The sequence below is a fragment of the Passer domesticus genome, chromosome 8, assembly GCF_036417665.1.
Source record: "Passer domesticus isolate bPasDom1 chromosome 8, bPasDom1.hap1, whole genome shotgun sequence".
NCBI classification, from domain to species: Eukaryota; Metazoa; Chordata; class Aves; order Passeriformes; family Passeridae; genus Passer; species Passer domesticus.
The window spans coordinates 29,880,905-29,892,951 of record NC_087481.1 but is presented as its reverse complement, the minus strand read 5'-3'; the positions used below and the strand labels follow the sequence as shown (position 1 = coordinate 29,892,951).

The 12,047-nt window shown below is 43.0% G+C and overlaps 1 protein-coding gene across 14 annotated transcripts in view; it reads right to left on the bottom strand.

Moving 5' to 3' along the window:
- Positions 1-12,047, bottom strand: part of ANK3 (ankyrin 3) — a 338,252-nt gene that overhangs the window by 72,124 nt on the left and 254,081 nt on the right. For 10 of the 14 annotated variants that reach the window (XM_064430021.1, XM_064430020.1, XM_064430027.1 and 7 more), the window contains exons 19-23: positions 10,334-10,432; positions 10,150-10,248; positions 9,767-9,862; positions 6,526-6,598; positions 6,272-6,334 (exon numbers count right to left, since the gene is read on the bottom strand). In XM_064430021.1, coding sequence (XP_064286091.1) covers positions 6,272-6,334; positions 6,526-6,598; positions 9,767-9,862; positions 10,150-10,248; positions 10,334-10,432 — 430 coding nt within the window. Of the gene's footprint in view, positions 1-378; positions 754-6,271; positions 6,335-6,525; positions 6,599-9,766; positions 9,863-10,149; positions 10,249-10,333; positions 10,433-12,047 lie in introns of those variants that run through there. The other 4 variants (XM_064430023.1, XM_064430022.1, XM_064430031.1 and 1 more) reach the window with 2 other exon arrangements.

The window sequence follows — 12,047 nt, the reverse complement described above, 5'->3', positions numbered from 1 at the left end:
GAACGCGTTCTAGGTGTGCTGCCTTTAAACTGCACGACACAGAAGTTTTAACAACAGCGCGATCCCGAAGGTAAGTGACTCCCAAGCCCAGACTCACGTTTCCCGCTTTCATTCAAGGAGTTTAGACTAGTTTCCATTCACTAAACTCAGGAAACCACAGGCGAGCTCTGGTTTTAAACTAACAATCAAGTCTAAAAATACCCCTCGGCTACTGCTTTGCTAACGGCAAACAAACAGACCAACTTTCTCCTCCAGCCCAGCAACAACCAGTATTTTAAGCAGCAGTTTAAAAGCCAAAATGTTCACAACACACCAGAAAGCATTCAAAAACCCGAAACAGAAACATCATACATCAAGTGAAACTTTAAAAAGTCTTACTGTTTTGGAAAGCCATTTTCATCGGCCTGGTCTATAAGATTTTTTCCCCTGGTGTTTCCAAGAATTCCTATTAGTCCTATTAGTCCTTAAGCAGTGATTTAGCCTTAATCTCCAAACCAGCACAAGCAAACTAATCCCTGTGGGTCATATTCGCTTTCCACACAACAACTGAGATCTTCTTAACATCTTGATCTCTTCGTATGTATTTTAGGACATGTGCATCTTTGTCCTCTCAACTCAGATTAAAGTTCTTTGCAAATATGAAACAAAACGAAAAGTAGTAAGTTTAAAAAAAAAAATAAAAATCCCCTTTTAATCACTCTGCAGACATCCCTTTAAAGCTTCTGCTGATTGGATTACAGCCTCCCTTGGCAAGCCTCTCGAATGGTGACATAAACGCAGGCACTCCAGTTATTTGTATGTAAATAGGGGTGCTGCGAGGGTGTAGTTTTTCTGTAACTTGATGCCGGGGCTGCGGGCAGGCGCTGCCTCCGCCCGCCCTCCCTCCCCGGGCCCGGGGGAGCCCACCCTCGGCACACCCCCTCCCCGGCGGGGGCTGCTGGCCTGGGAGGGAACCGGAGCGAAGCCTGGGAGCGTCCCGGGGTGCGGGAGAGATCCTCAATCCTCGCAACTTTCAGCGACTACCAACTGAGCCACTACATTTGGAAAGTTCTGCCCTTGCGATACCTGAAGACAAGCGCCACGCCACCGCAGAGGATGCATTTTCTTTAAGAGCATCGTTTGTCAAAGGCAAGCAGAATGACTAAAAAAGCCCCCCATTCAGTCGAGCTGTAAAATACATCAGATGTTATCCTGGTCTGCGGCTAATCCAGCCGGGGCAGGATGACTCTGATGAAATGCTCTCATCAAAGGAAAAGCTGCATCTAGGAGTGGTAATTTCAAAGAATTCCACACATTGTTTTGTGATCGTGGGAGGCTGGAGCAGAATGGGTGGTGCACGTTTCAGCAATCCCACACTGTTTAATTAGGTGCTGCAGCCTAATCCTCTGCGCTCCAGGTAACACTGAGCACCGTGTTTGCTCACAGCACACGGAATTCCTGCGGAGAAGGTCCCAGGGAAGAGTGAAGACAAAACTGAACACAAACAATAGAGAAATGCCCAACAATGAGGCAGCCATGAAAAACCACCAACAGATACCGCACTGCTTTGCTGCCTCTGCCATTCTTCCCTTCCCAACAGACTACATGTTGAAGAAAGGTGATGTCCCTGCTAGCAGTGGGTAAACACAGCTATCACAAGTAGAGGAGACAGCTCAAAGTCCAGGGAAAAACCACGGCAGTAGGTCACAGCAAGGCCCATCAGTTCTAGGGCACCCTGTCTCAGACAGCAGCCACATTTCACAGCAGAGCATGGGAACATGGACCCACAGAAGTACTCCAGGACATTTTTCTAGCTGGCACTGACTTGAGCACGTTTTCTAAACCTGAAAGAAGTTCATGTAGTCATGAACACGTTTTTGGTTTTTTGTTTGTTTGGTTTTTTTCAAATTCTTCCAGCTACACTTTGAACTCATGTAAATTTTTTATGCTCCCCACACCAAGGACCCTTGCAAGGAGTCATAAAAGTCAACTACCTCCTGCAGGAGGAGCAGCCCTTTCAAGCTGGATCTGCCTCTTGTGGTTTCACTGATGCCCCATATTTTTAAACTTCTGGAGAGCAGCAAGCACTGCTGCTCACTTTGCCACCCGTTTTATTTTCCAGCCTATCCCTCACACAGTTTGTTTGGTTTTATTTTTCTGGGATAGAAGGTTCTACTGGTTTTAGTCTTTTCTCCCCAATAATATTTTTCTTACCTCTTATCTTTCTCATCCCAAGTTTTCCCTGTTTCTCTGGTCCCCCAGCATGTCTCCTACAGCTGGGAATTGCAGGAGCACATGGGAGGTGTTCTTTTTAGAGGCCAGTGAGAAATACAGGCTCTCTGGCAGCAGGAGAGAAGGCATCATGTGGCTTGGGAAAAGTCCCAGACAAAATTTAATCATAGGCTGGGATCCAGATGAGCATTTGTCATTTGGCTCTGCTAAAGATACCTGAGGATTTTGCCACTCCTTCATCATAGCCTGTCCAGAGCTGTCTTGATGGCAGAAGAGGGAGAGCCACACGGAAAAGGAGCATGTTTCAAGTTGTAGCCAAGGTTTTGGTTTCACAAAGTATGGAGAAAAGCCAGTACCAAACCACTGAAACTTTTAAGAACCTGTGAAATTTTAGGGAGCCAAAGAAACTCTGAAAACTGAGCTTAAAAATATAATAAATCAACCCCTCTCAAAAGGACCAATAACAGATTTTCATGCATGGTGATGTTCTGACCTGTCTTAAATGCACTTAAAGTGTTGTATCTTACTCAAGGATCAGGCAGTGTGCATTCATGTTTTGTTAGGACATCTGTCTAATCTTCCAGGGATTGATTAGCATGATACTTATTCTTACTGAGGCAGGCATCTCCATTAAATGGGTTTAAAACTGTGTCCTGGTTTACACCCAAAAGTTTATTATCTACTGAAGGCCAAATAAAAATAAAATAAATTCAAAGCTCAAGAATAACTGGTTTTGGACAATGTCTGAACTCTCCACACCTGATCGGGTTTATGGATTGAATTCTTTTTTTGCCCTTCACTGCTCACAGTCTCTCTCCTCTTGGTATCAGCTCCCTTGGCTTGCTGGGACAGCAGCAGCAGCTTCAGGGGGGCTGTAGTGACAGGGCTCATGGCAGGGCTGTGGCAGGCACAGCGGGGCTCCAGCTCCCTGCACCAGATTAAAGCTCCTGCAGCTGCCCAGAGGGATGCTGAGAGGATGAGCACGGCTGCAGAGGAGGGGATTCCTCCCAGGCCTCCTGCAGACAGCTGGGTTGAGCTTTACCGTGGCTGAGCCCTGTTCCCCCCAAGGACACAGGGCTGGGACCCCCAGCTGCACGGGGAGCCAGCTCACAGCTGGAGATGGTGAAAGACCCAGCTCTCCCAGTCTCAGGTTTACATTCGTAAGATTTGCAATCTCTTCAAAAATAAAAGCACAGCACACACGCTCAGTGTGCATTACAATTGCTCTTCTACAAACTCTCTGCTGTGTATGAAGGTGAGCTCTCATTTCTTTTCCCCACAAAATCATGTTCACATCTTTCAAAAACACCATTTCTTTTCTGCGGTGTAGCAGTTTCCCAACACTTAACCTCATTTGGGCAGACTTGCCAGAACAGTCTAGGAAAAAGAATAAAAAAATCTCTCTTCTCAACCAGTTTGACTCCAAACCAAACTGTCCTCAGCAGGGAAGACAAATTACACAATTCCCATGTAAATACTTATTTAGTGGGCACAGCAAGACATAAAACACAAGGAAATGGTTTCCTGACATTTGTCCCCGAGCTCCGAGTCTCTACTTTCCAAGTATTCAGTTTCTCTTATGAGAGAAACCTTGAGGGTTGTGGCTCATTGAGAAGCCATTCAACAAGTCTGTCTCACTGAAGAGTTTTGGCTGATGATATGAACACCAGCCAAGCCAGGGAGAGCTTGGATTTGTTTGCTAAATTTGTGCCTTTCTCCCACTTGGAAATCAGCTCCGTGGCTCTGAGATTTGTCAGAGTGCCTTACCATCTTGAACAGATTTGTTTCGACTGGTGTGAGTGGATGCACTGTATATAAATACCCCACTAACACTGAGGGGCTGCGGGGATGGGCGCCAGTGACAGATCTTGTCTTTACAGATCTGCAGGTCAGGGGAGAGACACAGGCCAGTGGTTATCACCTCAAAGCCTGCAATTCATCACAAGCCTCGAAAAACACCTGTTATCTGATTTGTGAGCTCCCTTTCAGTGCTGGGTTTGAAAAAGACCCTGTCATCTCAGTGTCATAGCCTGGGTTGTAAGGCATCTTAAAGATCATCTTGTTCTAACTCTGCTGCCATGGGCAGGGACATCTTCCACTAGACCAGGTTGCTCAAAGCCACATCCAGCCTGGCCTTGAACATTTTCAGGGATGGAGCACCCACATCTTCGCTGGGAAACCTGCTCTAGCTCCTCACCACCCTCAAAGTGAAGAATTTCTTCCTAATTTTGAAAATAAATCTACCCTCTTTCAGCTTAAATCCACTCCCCTTGTCCTGTCACAACATGCCCTTGTAAAAAGTCTCTCTCAAACTTTCCTGTAAGTCCCATTTAGGTACTGCAAAGTGCTCTGAGGTCTCCCTGGAATTTTCTCCAGGATGAACAATCACAACTACCTCAGCTTGGCTTCACAGGAGAGGTGCTCCAGCCCTCTGATCATCTTTGTGGCCTCTTCTGGACTTGCTGCAACAGCTCCATGTCCTTCTCACGCTGGGAACCCAGAGCTGGATGCAGCACTCCAGGTGGAGGGAGCTGTGAGAGCTGCCCATGGTGCTTTGGATGCAGCCCAGGACACGGCTGGACATTTCTGGGTTGCAAGGGTACATTGCCAGGTCATGTTGAACTTCTCTTTCACCAACAGCTTCAAGTCCTCCTCCTCAGGACTGGTCCCAATCCATTTTCCACCCAGCCTGTATTATGCTTGGGATTGGCCCAGTCTGGATGCAGGACCTTGCACCTGGCCCTGCTGAGCATCATGAGTTTCACACAGTCCCACCTCTCCAGCCTGCCCAGGTCCCTTGGGTGGCATCCCTTCCCTCCACACAGCGGGGTGTCACCAGCAAACCTGCAGAGGGTGCACTGATCCCACTGTCCACATCGCCAACAAAACTGAAATGGCACCAGCTCCAACACCAGCCCCTGAGGAATGGCACAAACCACTGGTCTCCCCTTGGACACTGAGCCTTTGAACACAACTCTGAGTCCCCATCCAGGCAATTCCTTAGCCACAGAGCTGTCCCTCCATCAAATCTCTCTCTCCAGTTCAGGCACAAGGATGCAGAGCAGGGCTGTTTATGTATAAATGACTCTCTCAGCTCCCCTGGCAACAACAAGGGTGCAGAATACAGTCTGCAACATGCAAGGAACCAACTGTACTACCTGCATTCCTAATTGTTGTTTGGTCTTTGTTATACTGAGAGTTAGAAAAAACCTCCACAGATTTGGCTTTAGAAAGGATCCCAAATGTTACAATTGACATCTTTAGCTCCAGCACCCAGGCTCCCCACAGGGTGTTTCTGGTCTGTACCTCCTGTGCAGTGGGACAACAGCAAGTTCCTGCCCTGTTCACTCACACTGTTATGCATCAGCATTCCTGTCAGCTGAAACAATGCAGCATTTTGAGCAGGACAATGGCCTAGGAGAGCTATTTGGAAAACAGGTATGTATGGTAAGAACATGATCCATTTGGAACTGCACAATGACAGATGGGGAACAAACCAAAAGCCTCAATGCATGAATTAAACAGGAGCTGTGCACAAAGAACTGAAATATCTTTTACACCTTGCTGCTTGAATGCTATGAAAATTAGAAGTAAATACATCAATAGGGATGAAGAAAGAAAGATTGACTAAAGAAAAACAAGAAAATTGAACACAGTCATTTGTTTTTAAAAAAAACCAAGAACTTTGTTCTTTCTGCCATTGACTTTGACTATCAGCCATTTCTTCCAAAGTGTTTTGATATTTTACCCTCTTGTCCAGTATTTCATTTTTCAATTAAAACAATAAAACATTTATTCACTTTATAAAAGCATCAGAAAAATTATTATTCCAGGAAAGTGAAGGTAATTTAATAAAAAAATCGTAAGAAATTCAGAAAAAAAGTTAGAGGATTATCAGCAATAGCTCAAAGAATTTTTGAAAGCGCTCTTAATTGTAAAGCAGAATTTATTGTTAGTGGGATAATAAGAAAATTATCTGAAAGGATTAGTTTTCAGACAGATGAAATAAAAGGAAGAGGATTAAGTTAAATATCAGTGCAATACAAAAATGCACAAATACCTTCTTCAACATCTGACAAATATTCAGCATCACTGAGTATTTCAGGGGCATTGGCTTTACGAACTGCATGATTTAAATAAACAAAACAATTAAAGAAAAGCACATACTATTGATGTGTCAACAAAAATCAATGTACAACAATAACAGATGTGCAATGACCATATCCAGCTAATAATGTGTGTTAGTCTTGGGTTTTTTAAACAGACATTTCTTAAAACCACAAAGAGTGAAAAAAAAGTTTAAAGTTTTAATACCTTCATCATCAGACATATCAAGAACTTCATTCATGGTTTCTGGTACATTCATTTTGTGCTTTTCTGTAACAGTCTGTAAAATAAAAAGAGTAATTTTAGAGTGAAAGCATAATTTTTCTTAAAATTCTGGTTATTTTTAAAATTAAAATGTAAGATAATATTTTTATCTGCAGTTAGAAAAACAAGACTTAATTTTTAGCTTCTCAGTCACTTTCTATTTTAAAGACACATTGAACTATAAATTTAAAAGACTGCAGAAATAGGCAATATTGGATTTGTTTTTTAAACTATGTTCATATTGTCATAGCGGAAAAGGCACGAGCAGAAAGCTTAGATGATGATATCAAAAGAAGAATCACATATACTGAAATGAACTTTATTTTAGGGGGCTTAACTCTAGGAAGTCATCTAAATTTTGAGCAAGGAGCATGTCATCTCTAATAAAACCAAACTTTCCGAGGGAAGTATTTCTCCTTTGACATCAGAAGAATTCTGCAATTTGGGAGTGGCTGAACCTATGTGAATTTCTTTCAGAGGTGCCTCAGCATGAATTGTGCGTTTTTCCCACAAAAAAGAACAATTGTAACCACATGCAGGCTAAATGATACCCCCAAAGGGCTTTGTGCATGAAAGACACTCAGGAGTGGTTGCTTGGTTTTTATCCCAATGTTTATATTGATTCAGATTCAAAGACCAATATAAAGAAAAACAAAAGCAGGGGGAAAAGTTCTGAATGCACCTGAAATCTGTTCCTAGAATACCTGTATCCCAAGAATGACATACACATGCACTTTTTACTTCTCCAGCACAACAACCACTGGTAGAGGAGGTCTGGGTCAAACCAAACCAGAGATACCATTCATGGAGTGCAGTAGAATAAAAAAAAACCAAAACAAAACAAAAAAAAAAAACCCAAAAAACCAAAAACAGAACAACACCACAAAAAAAAACCCCAAAAAACCCCAAAACACAACACCCCAACAAAAACAAAACCACACACACAAAAAAATCCCACAAAAAAACCCAAACAACAAACAAACCCCCCCAACCCCCCCAAAACAAAACTAAACAAACAAACAAACCCCCCCCCCCAAAAAAAAAAAAACCAACCAACCCCAAACAAAAACCCACTCCCATCTTTATGGGGGTTTTAGTTTGTATTTTTTTAACCACCATTACTTCTCATGATTCATATGCAAATAAGAAATCATTAAGAAGTTCAGGAGGGCAAAAGAGCCTTTCCATTTTCACTTATTTTAAAAGATTTCAGTTTTTCTCTGGCCTTATGAATACCCACTTGGCATTTCATGATTTTTAGGCTACTGCCATCACTTGATATGGGCAGAAGAGCTCCTCCATGCTCAAACATTACAAAACCTACAAAAAAAGCCTCATGCAATTCATTTTGTGGGGATTACTTACAAAGCTTTTAAAAATATTGTTAAACCAGCAAAATCACTGGACTTTTTTCCAGGTACTACTGGATTTTTTTTTAAATTAGTATTTGAGTATAAATTATAGTAAAATTAGCTATGTTAATCCCTGCTGCCTTTAAATTTAGCTTTGGGAGTTGTTTTGCCGCAAGCCTCAAAATATAAGTCTCAGCAATCAATCTGAATTTTTAACACCCTCAATTGTAAATCAGATTTCATGTCTAGAATTCCAAGGTCTCAAAATAACACACTGATAAGTAGCATTTTCTGATTTTAATAGAAACGATTTCTGGGTTTCTCTTGAGAGTAGATATTTGAGGTTGTATATGTCTTTCAACATCTAACATTTCCTCCAGCACAATTCAGAGCCTGACCCACCATCTCTCCACTCTTCATCTACAGAAGATAAATGGTCAGTCATTTTATGCAGCACAAACATTCCCAGCTTCTTGGTTTTAAAAGCCAAGAACAGCCTTGTGATATGGAGAGATTTTAGCATAAATATGTGGTTTTCCTGCAGCTACCTAACTGAACAACAGGTAGTCATTCAAGTTTTGCTATCCTGTATAGTATTTTCCATCAATTTTTTTTCTGTGTGGAAAATGTTTTGGATTCTTCCTAAAGGGAAATTTATCCCTGAGAAAATATAGAGAAAATGTGTAAGGAAAAAAAAAATCAGCAGTACTTTCTAGCATATTCCTTTATATCTTATTGTTCTGAAATTTATCTTTTGTGTGGTGGATTTTCTGTAAACTACTGACAACCACAGGCAGCAAAGTCATAGGAAGGAAAGGTACAGCAGTAACAGAACTAAACCCTGCCTGTCACCCCAAAAGCTCATCATATTGCAGCCACCTGCTTGCAGAGAGACCACACAAAGGGCCGGTGACAAAACATGGAACACACACAGCAACTCTTTTCCACCCCTGATATGTCTAAAAACACATACATGTGCATTTTATCTTTTTAATCAGAAAAAGAAAAATAGCTGCTGAAAGCCAATATTCTGAATTTATGTTCTTCAGACCCAATTTGGGCTTTATTACTGTGGTAATGCATGGTGGTACCTTGCCTCAGAAAACTTCCTCAGAGAGCAATTTGGCAAAACATGAGTGAACAAAAGATCCTTCTGAGAAATATTTTGGATTCTGTGAATGTTTCTGACAGCAGGTAATGTTTGACCACTGGTAGTCCCTTCAACGTCTCCTGGCTGATGCTTCCTGAGAGGCAGGACAGAAAAACTGGAGTTCACATCCACATCAGGGAATGGGTGTTTGGGGTTGCAAGGGCTGGCTGTGGCTGCTTGCGGAATACAGCCTTTCACCATCCCATGGAAGGGGCCAGAAACCACACCAGGAGGAGCTTTTAAGTAAATTCCAACATTTTTTTTCATATTGGAATAGGTTCTCTTAGGTCAAATTCAAGCCATTAAGCATCAGATTGTTGGGAAATGCTCTCAAGCAGCTTCTGTTTACACAAGCCTGTAGGAGCATCTTTTCGGCTGCAAAATTGTTCCCTAAACAAAAAGATGTGTGGACAAACATTGTGTGGAGAAACAGTGCAGTTGTGACCAGTCCTTTACACTGGCCATTTTCTGCTCAGCTGGTGCTCTTTCTGTGCACATCCTCACAGTGTCTACTGCCTTAAAAATAGACAGTTTATGTTGCACTTAATATCAAGTTTATACTGCTAAAAGGAAATAGGTGACTGGAATCTTGGTAGTCACATAAATAAACAAATTTTAATTATACTCATAGTCTGGCTTTGGAAAAATTCTTCCATTCCCTGCTGAAGTGAGCTGTACTTACAATTGTAGTCATGGTCTCTTCTGTCACCACCTTCAGCGTGTCAACAACTGAAATGTAGCCAAGTCGCTTAGCAATGGCGAGGGCAGTGTTTCCATTCTAGCAATTGAAAGTTGAACGTTAGCAAGGGGAAGCGTCAGAGCTGCTGATTAATTACAGAAGAATGTAAAATAAAATAAAGAAATTTACATTTTCTGATGGAAATAAACATTTGGGTAGTAGGATATATGAGTGGGATGAAACGGGATGAAAACGAAGAGGTCGCCAGAAGTTTGTCGCTCTCGTTCTGGGAGAGATGATGGTACAGAGGATGTGGGGCTGATGGAAACAGGCTTCCTCTGCTCTTTTCCTGTCCCACCAGGACCACTTTGCAGGCCAGCACTTACCACAGTGAGCTCGTTGGGCGCGGCGCCGTGCTGCAGCAGGACGTTGATGATGTGGGTGTGCCCCTGCTGCGCCGCCTGGTGCAGCGGCGTGTACCCGTTCTGCAGGCACAAGCACAGAGCAAGGGCTGAGGTGGGCACAGCACACACAGCAGGGCACCCCCGCGGGGACAGCTGCGACACTCACCTTCGTTTTGGCGTTGACTTTTGCAGAATGCTGCAGGAGGAAGTTCACGACTTTTATGTTTCCGTAGTGGCAGCCAACGTGCAAAGGAGTGTATCCCATCTAGAATGAACAGCAGCGGTTATTAAATGTGGGCATCCCACACATGCCCTGACTTAAAAAAAAAAAAAAAAAATCAAAAAAAGCATACAGGCATGAAACAGGAAAAATGCCATTAAGCTTTATTTCTTAGGACTATGTGAAAAATCCTCCAGCCTTGGAAAAAAGCACATTTCTCACAACAGCAAATTAAAGTGGGTACTCCAAAGCTCAGTGGGTACTTCCACCAGCTCTCCCAGTACCTTCAGGTGGATCCCATCTAAACCCATAGACGTGTGTGTGTCTCTAGGTGTGTTGCAGGTTGCTGACCATTTCCCTTGGATTATGGAGTAGTTCACACAAGGCTACCTAATTTCAGTTGTATTAACACAGGCTAAATAATGGTACCTGTGGCAGTTACTTTAAATCCGGCTGTGCCATTAATTTCCAGTTAATGATATACCCTTTGCCATCTAAAGAAACTACTAACTTTGACAACCAGGATGAGTTAATCAGTGCCAGAAACAGCACTGGATTGAAATTCCATTGGCATCAGCAGAATGAAACTTTCTGCTGACTACTTATGTGAACATTGGATCAGATGCCAAATGACTACAAGGAACTTTTCCTGCACAGAATAATAGCCCACAGTGGTAAGAGCTGGAGCAGTAGCTTAAATGTAATCAAGAACTGAACACATGGACCTCATCTTACAGATATTGTTAGTTTAGGGTTGGCCAAATAACTTCCTGTTCCCTAGGAGTGCCTGGAGTCTGACTCTCTGACAGGGCTCCCTGGGCTGTCCAGAGCCTTGATTCTTCAGCAGAATGATGACTCACAGTCATGTACCTCAAACACAGCTTCTACAGCCCCTGCCTCTACATGGGCCAAAGAAAAACTCAGATTAAAGGATGCCCAAGCTATCAAAACAGTTCAAAAAGCAGTAAAAAAAATAAGGCTGTGAGACCTTGTCCTACAAAATCTTAATTCCCTTCTCCTTCTTCAAAATGCAGGCCTCTTAACATGACCAGCAAGGTCAAAAAAAAAAAAAGAAAAAAGTCAGCATAAAACCAACTGGAGAGATGAAATCCAAAGTCTAGGACCACCTGCCAAGAACCCCCTGTGAATAACCCTAAAACATTAAAATCTGGAGCATATCAGAGAGCCAAGACCAGCTGATCTCAGCTTTCCCTTTGAAGTGATCTGTAAAGGCTCCTCTCCAGGCTGTAACAATGAATACTGAAAAAGGAGCTCTCAAACCCCCATATTTACTGCAGTGCAATGACAGTTTCCTTCTAGAAATGGTACACACAGAGACTTACACACAAAAATGGCTGGAGGAGCAATTACTGATGCTCTTTGTCACTCCTGACCAGTCTGCTGTTTAAATCAGAGACCAAGTGAAAGCTTTTCCTCCTTCTCCTCCAACTAACAGTGGAAATCATGACATCTCCAGGGCCACAATTCAGCTGAATCTGATGGAGGCCTCCTCTGAAGCTGTGGTTGTGTGTGGCAGCTGGAGGGGTGTGCATTGAAAGGAGCTGGTTGTGAGAGGCAGCTCCAGCCACGGGCACCACACGTGTCCCCAGCAGCCGTGTGGGCACCTGCTGAGCCTGGTGGCACAGCACCAGTCCCCTCC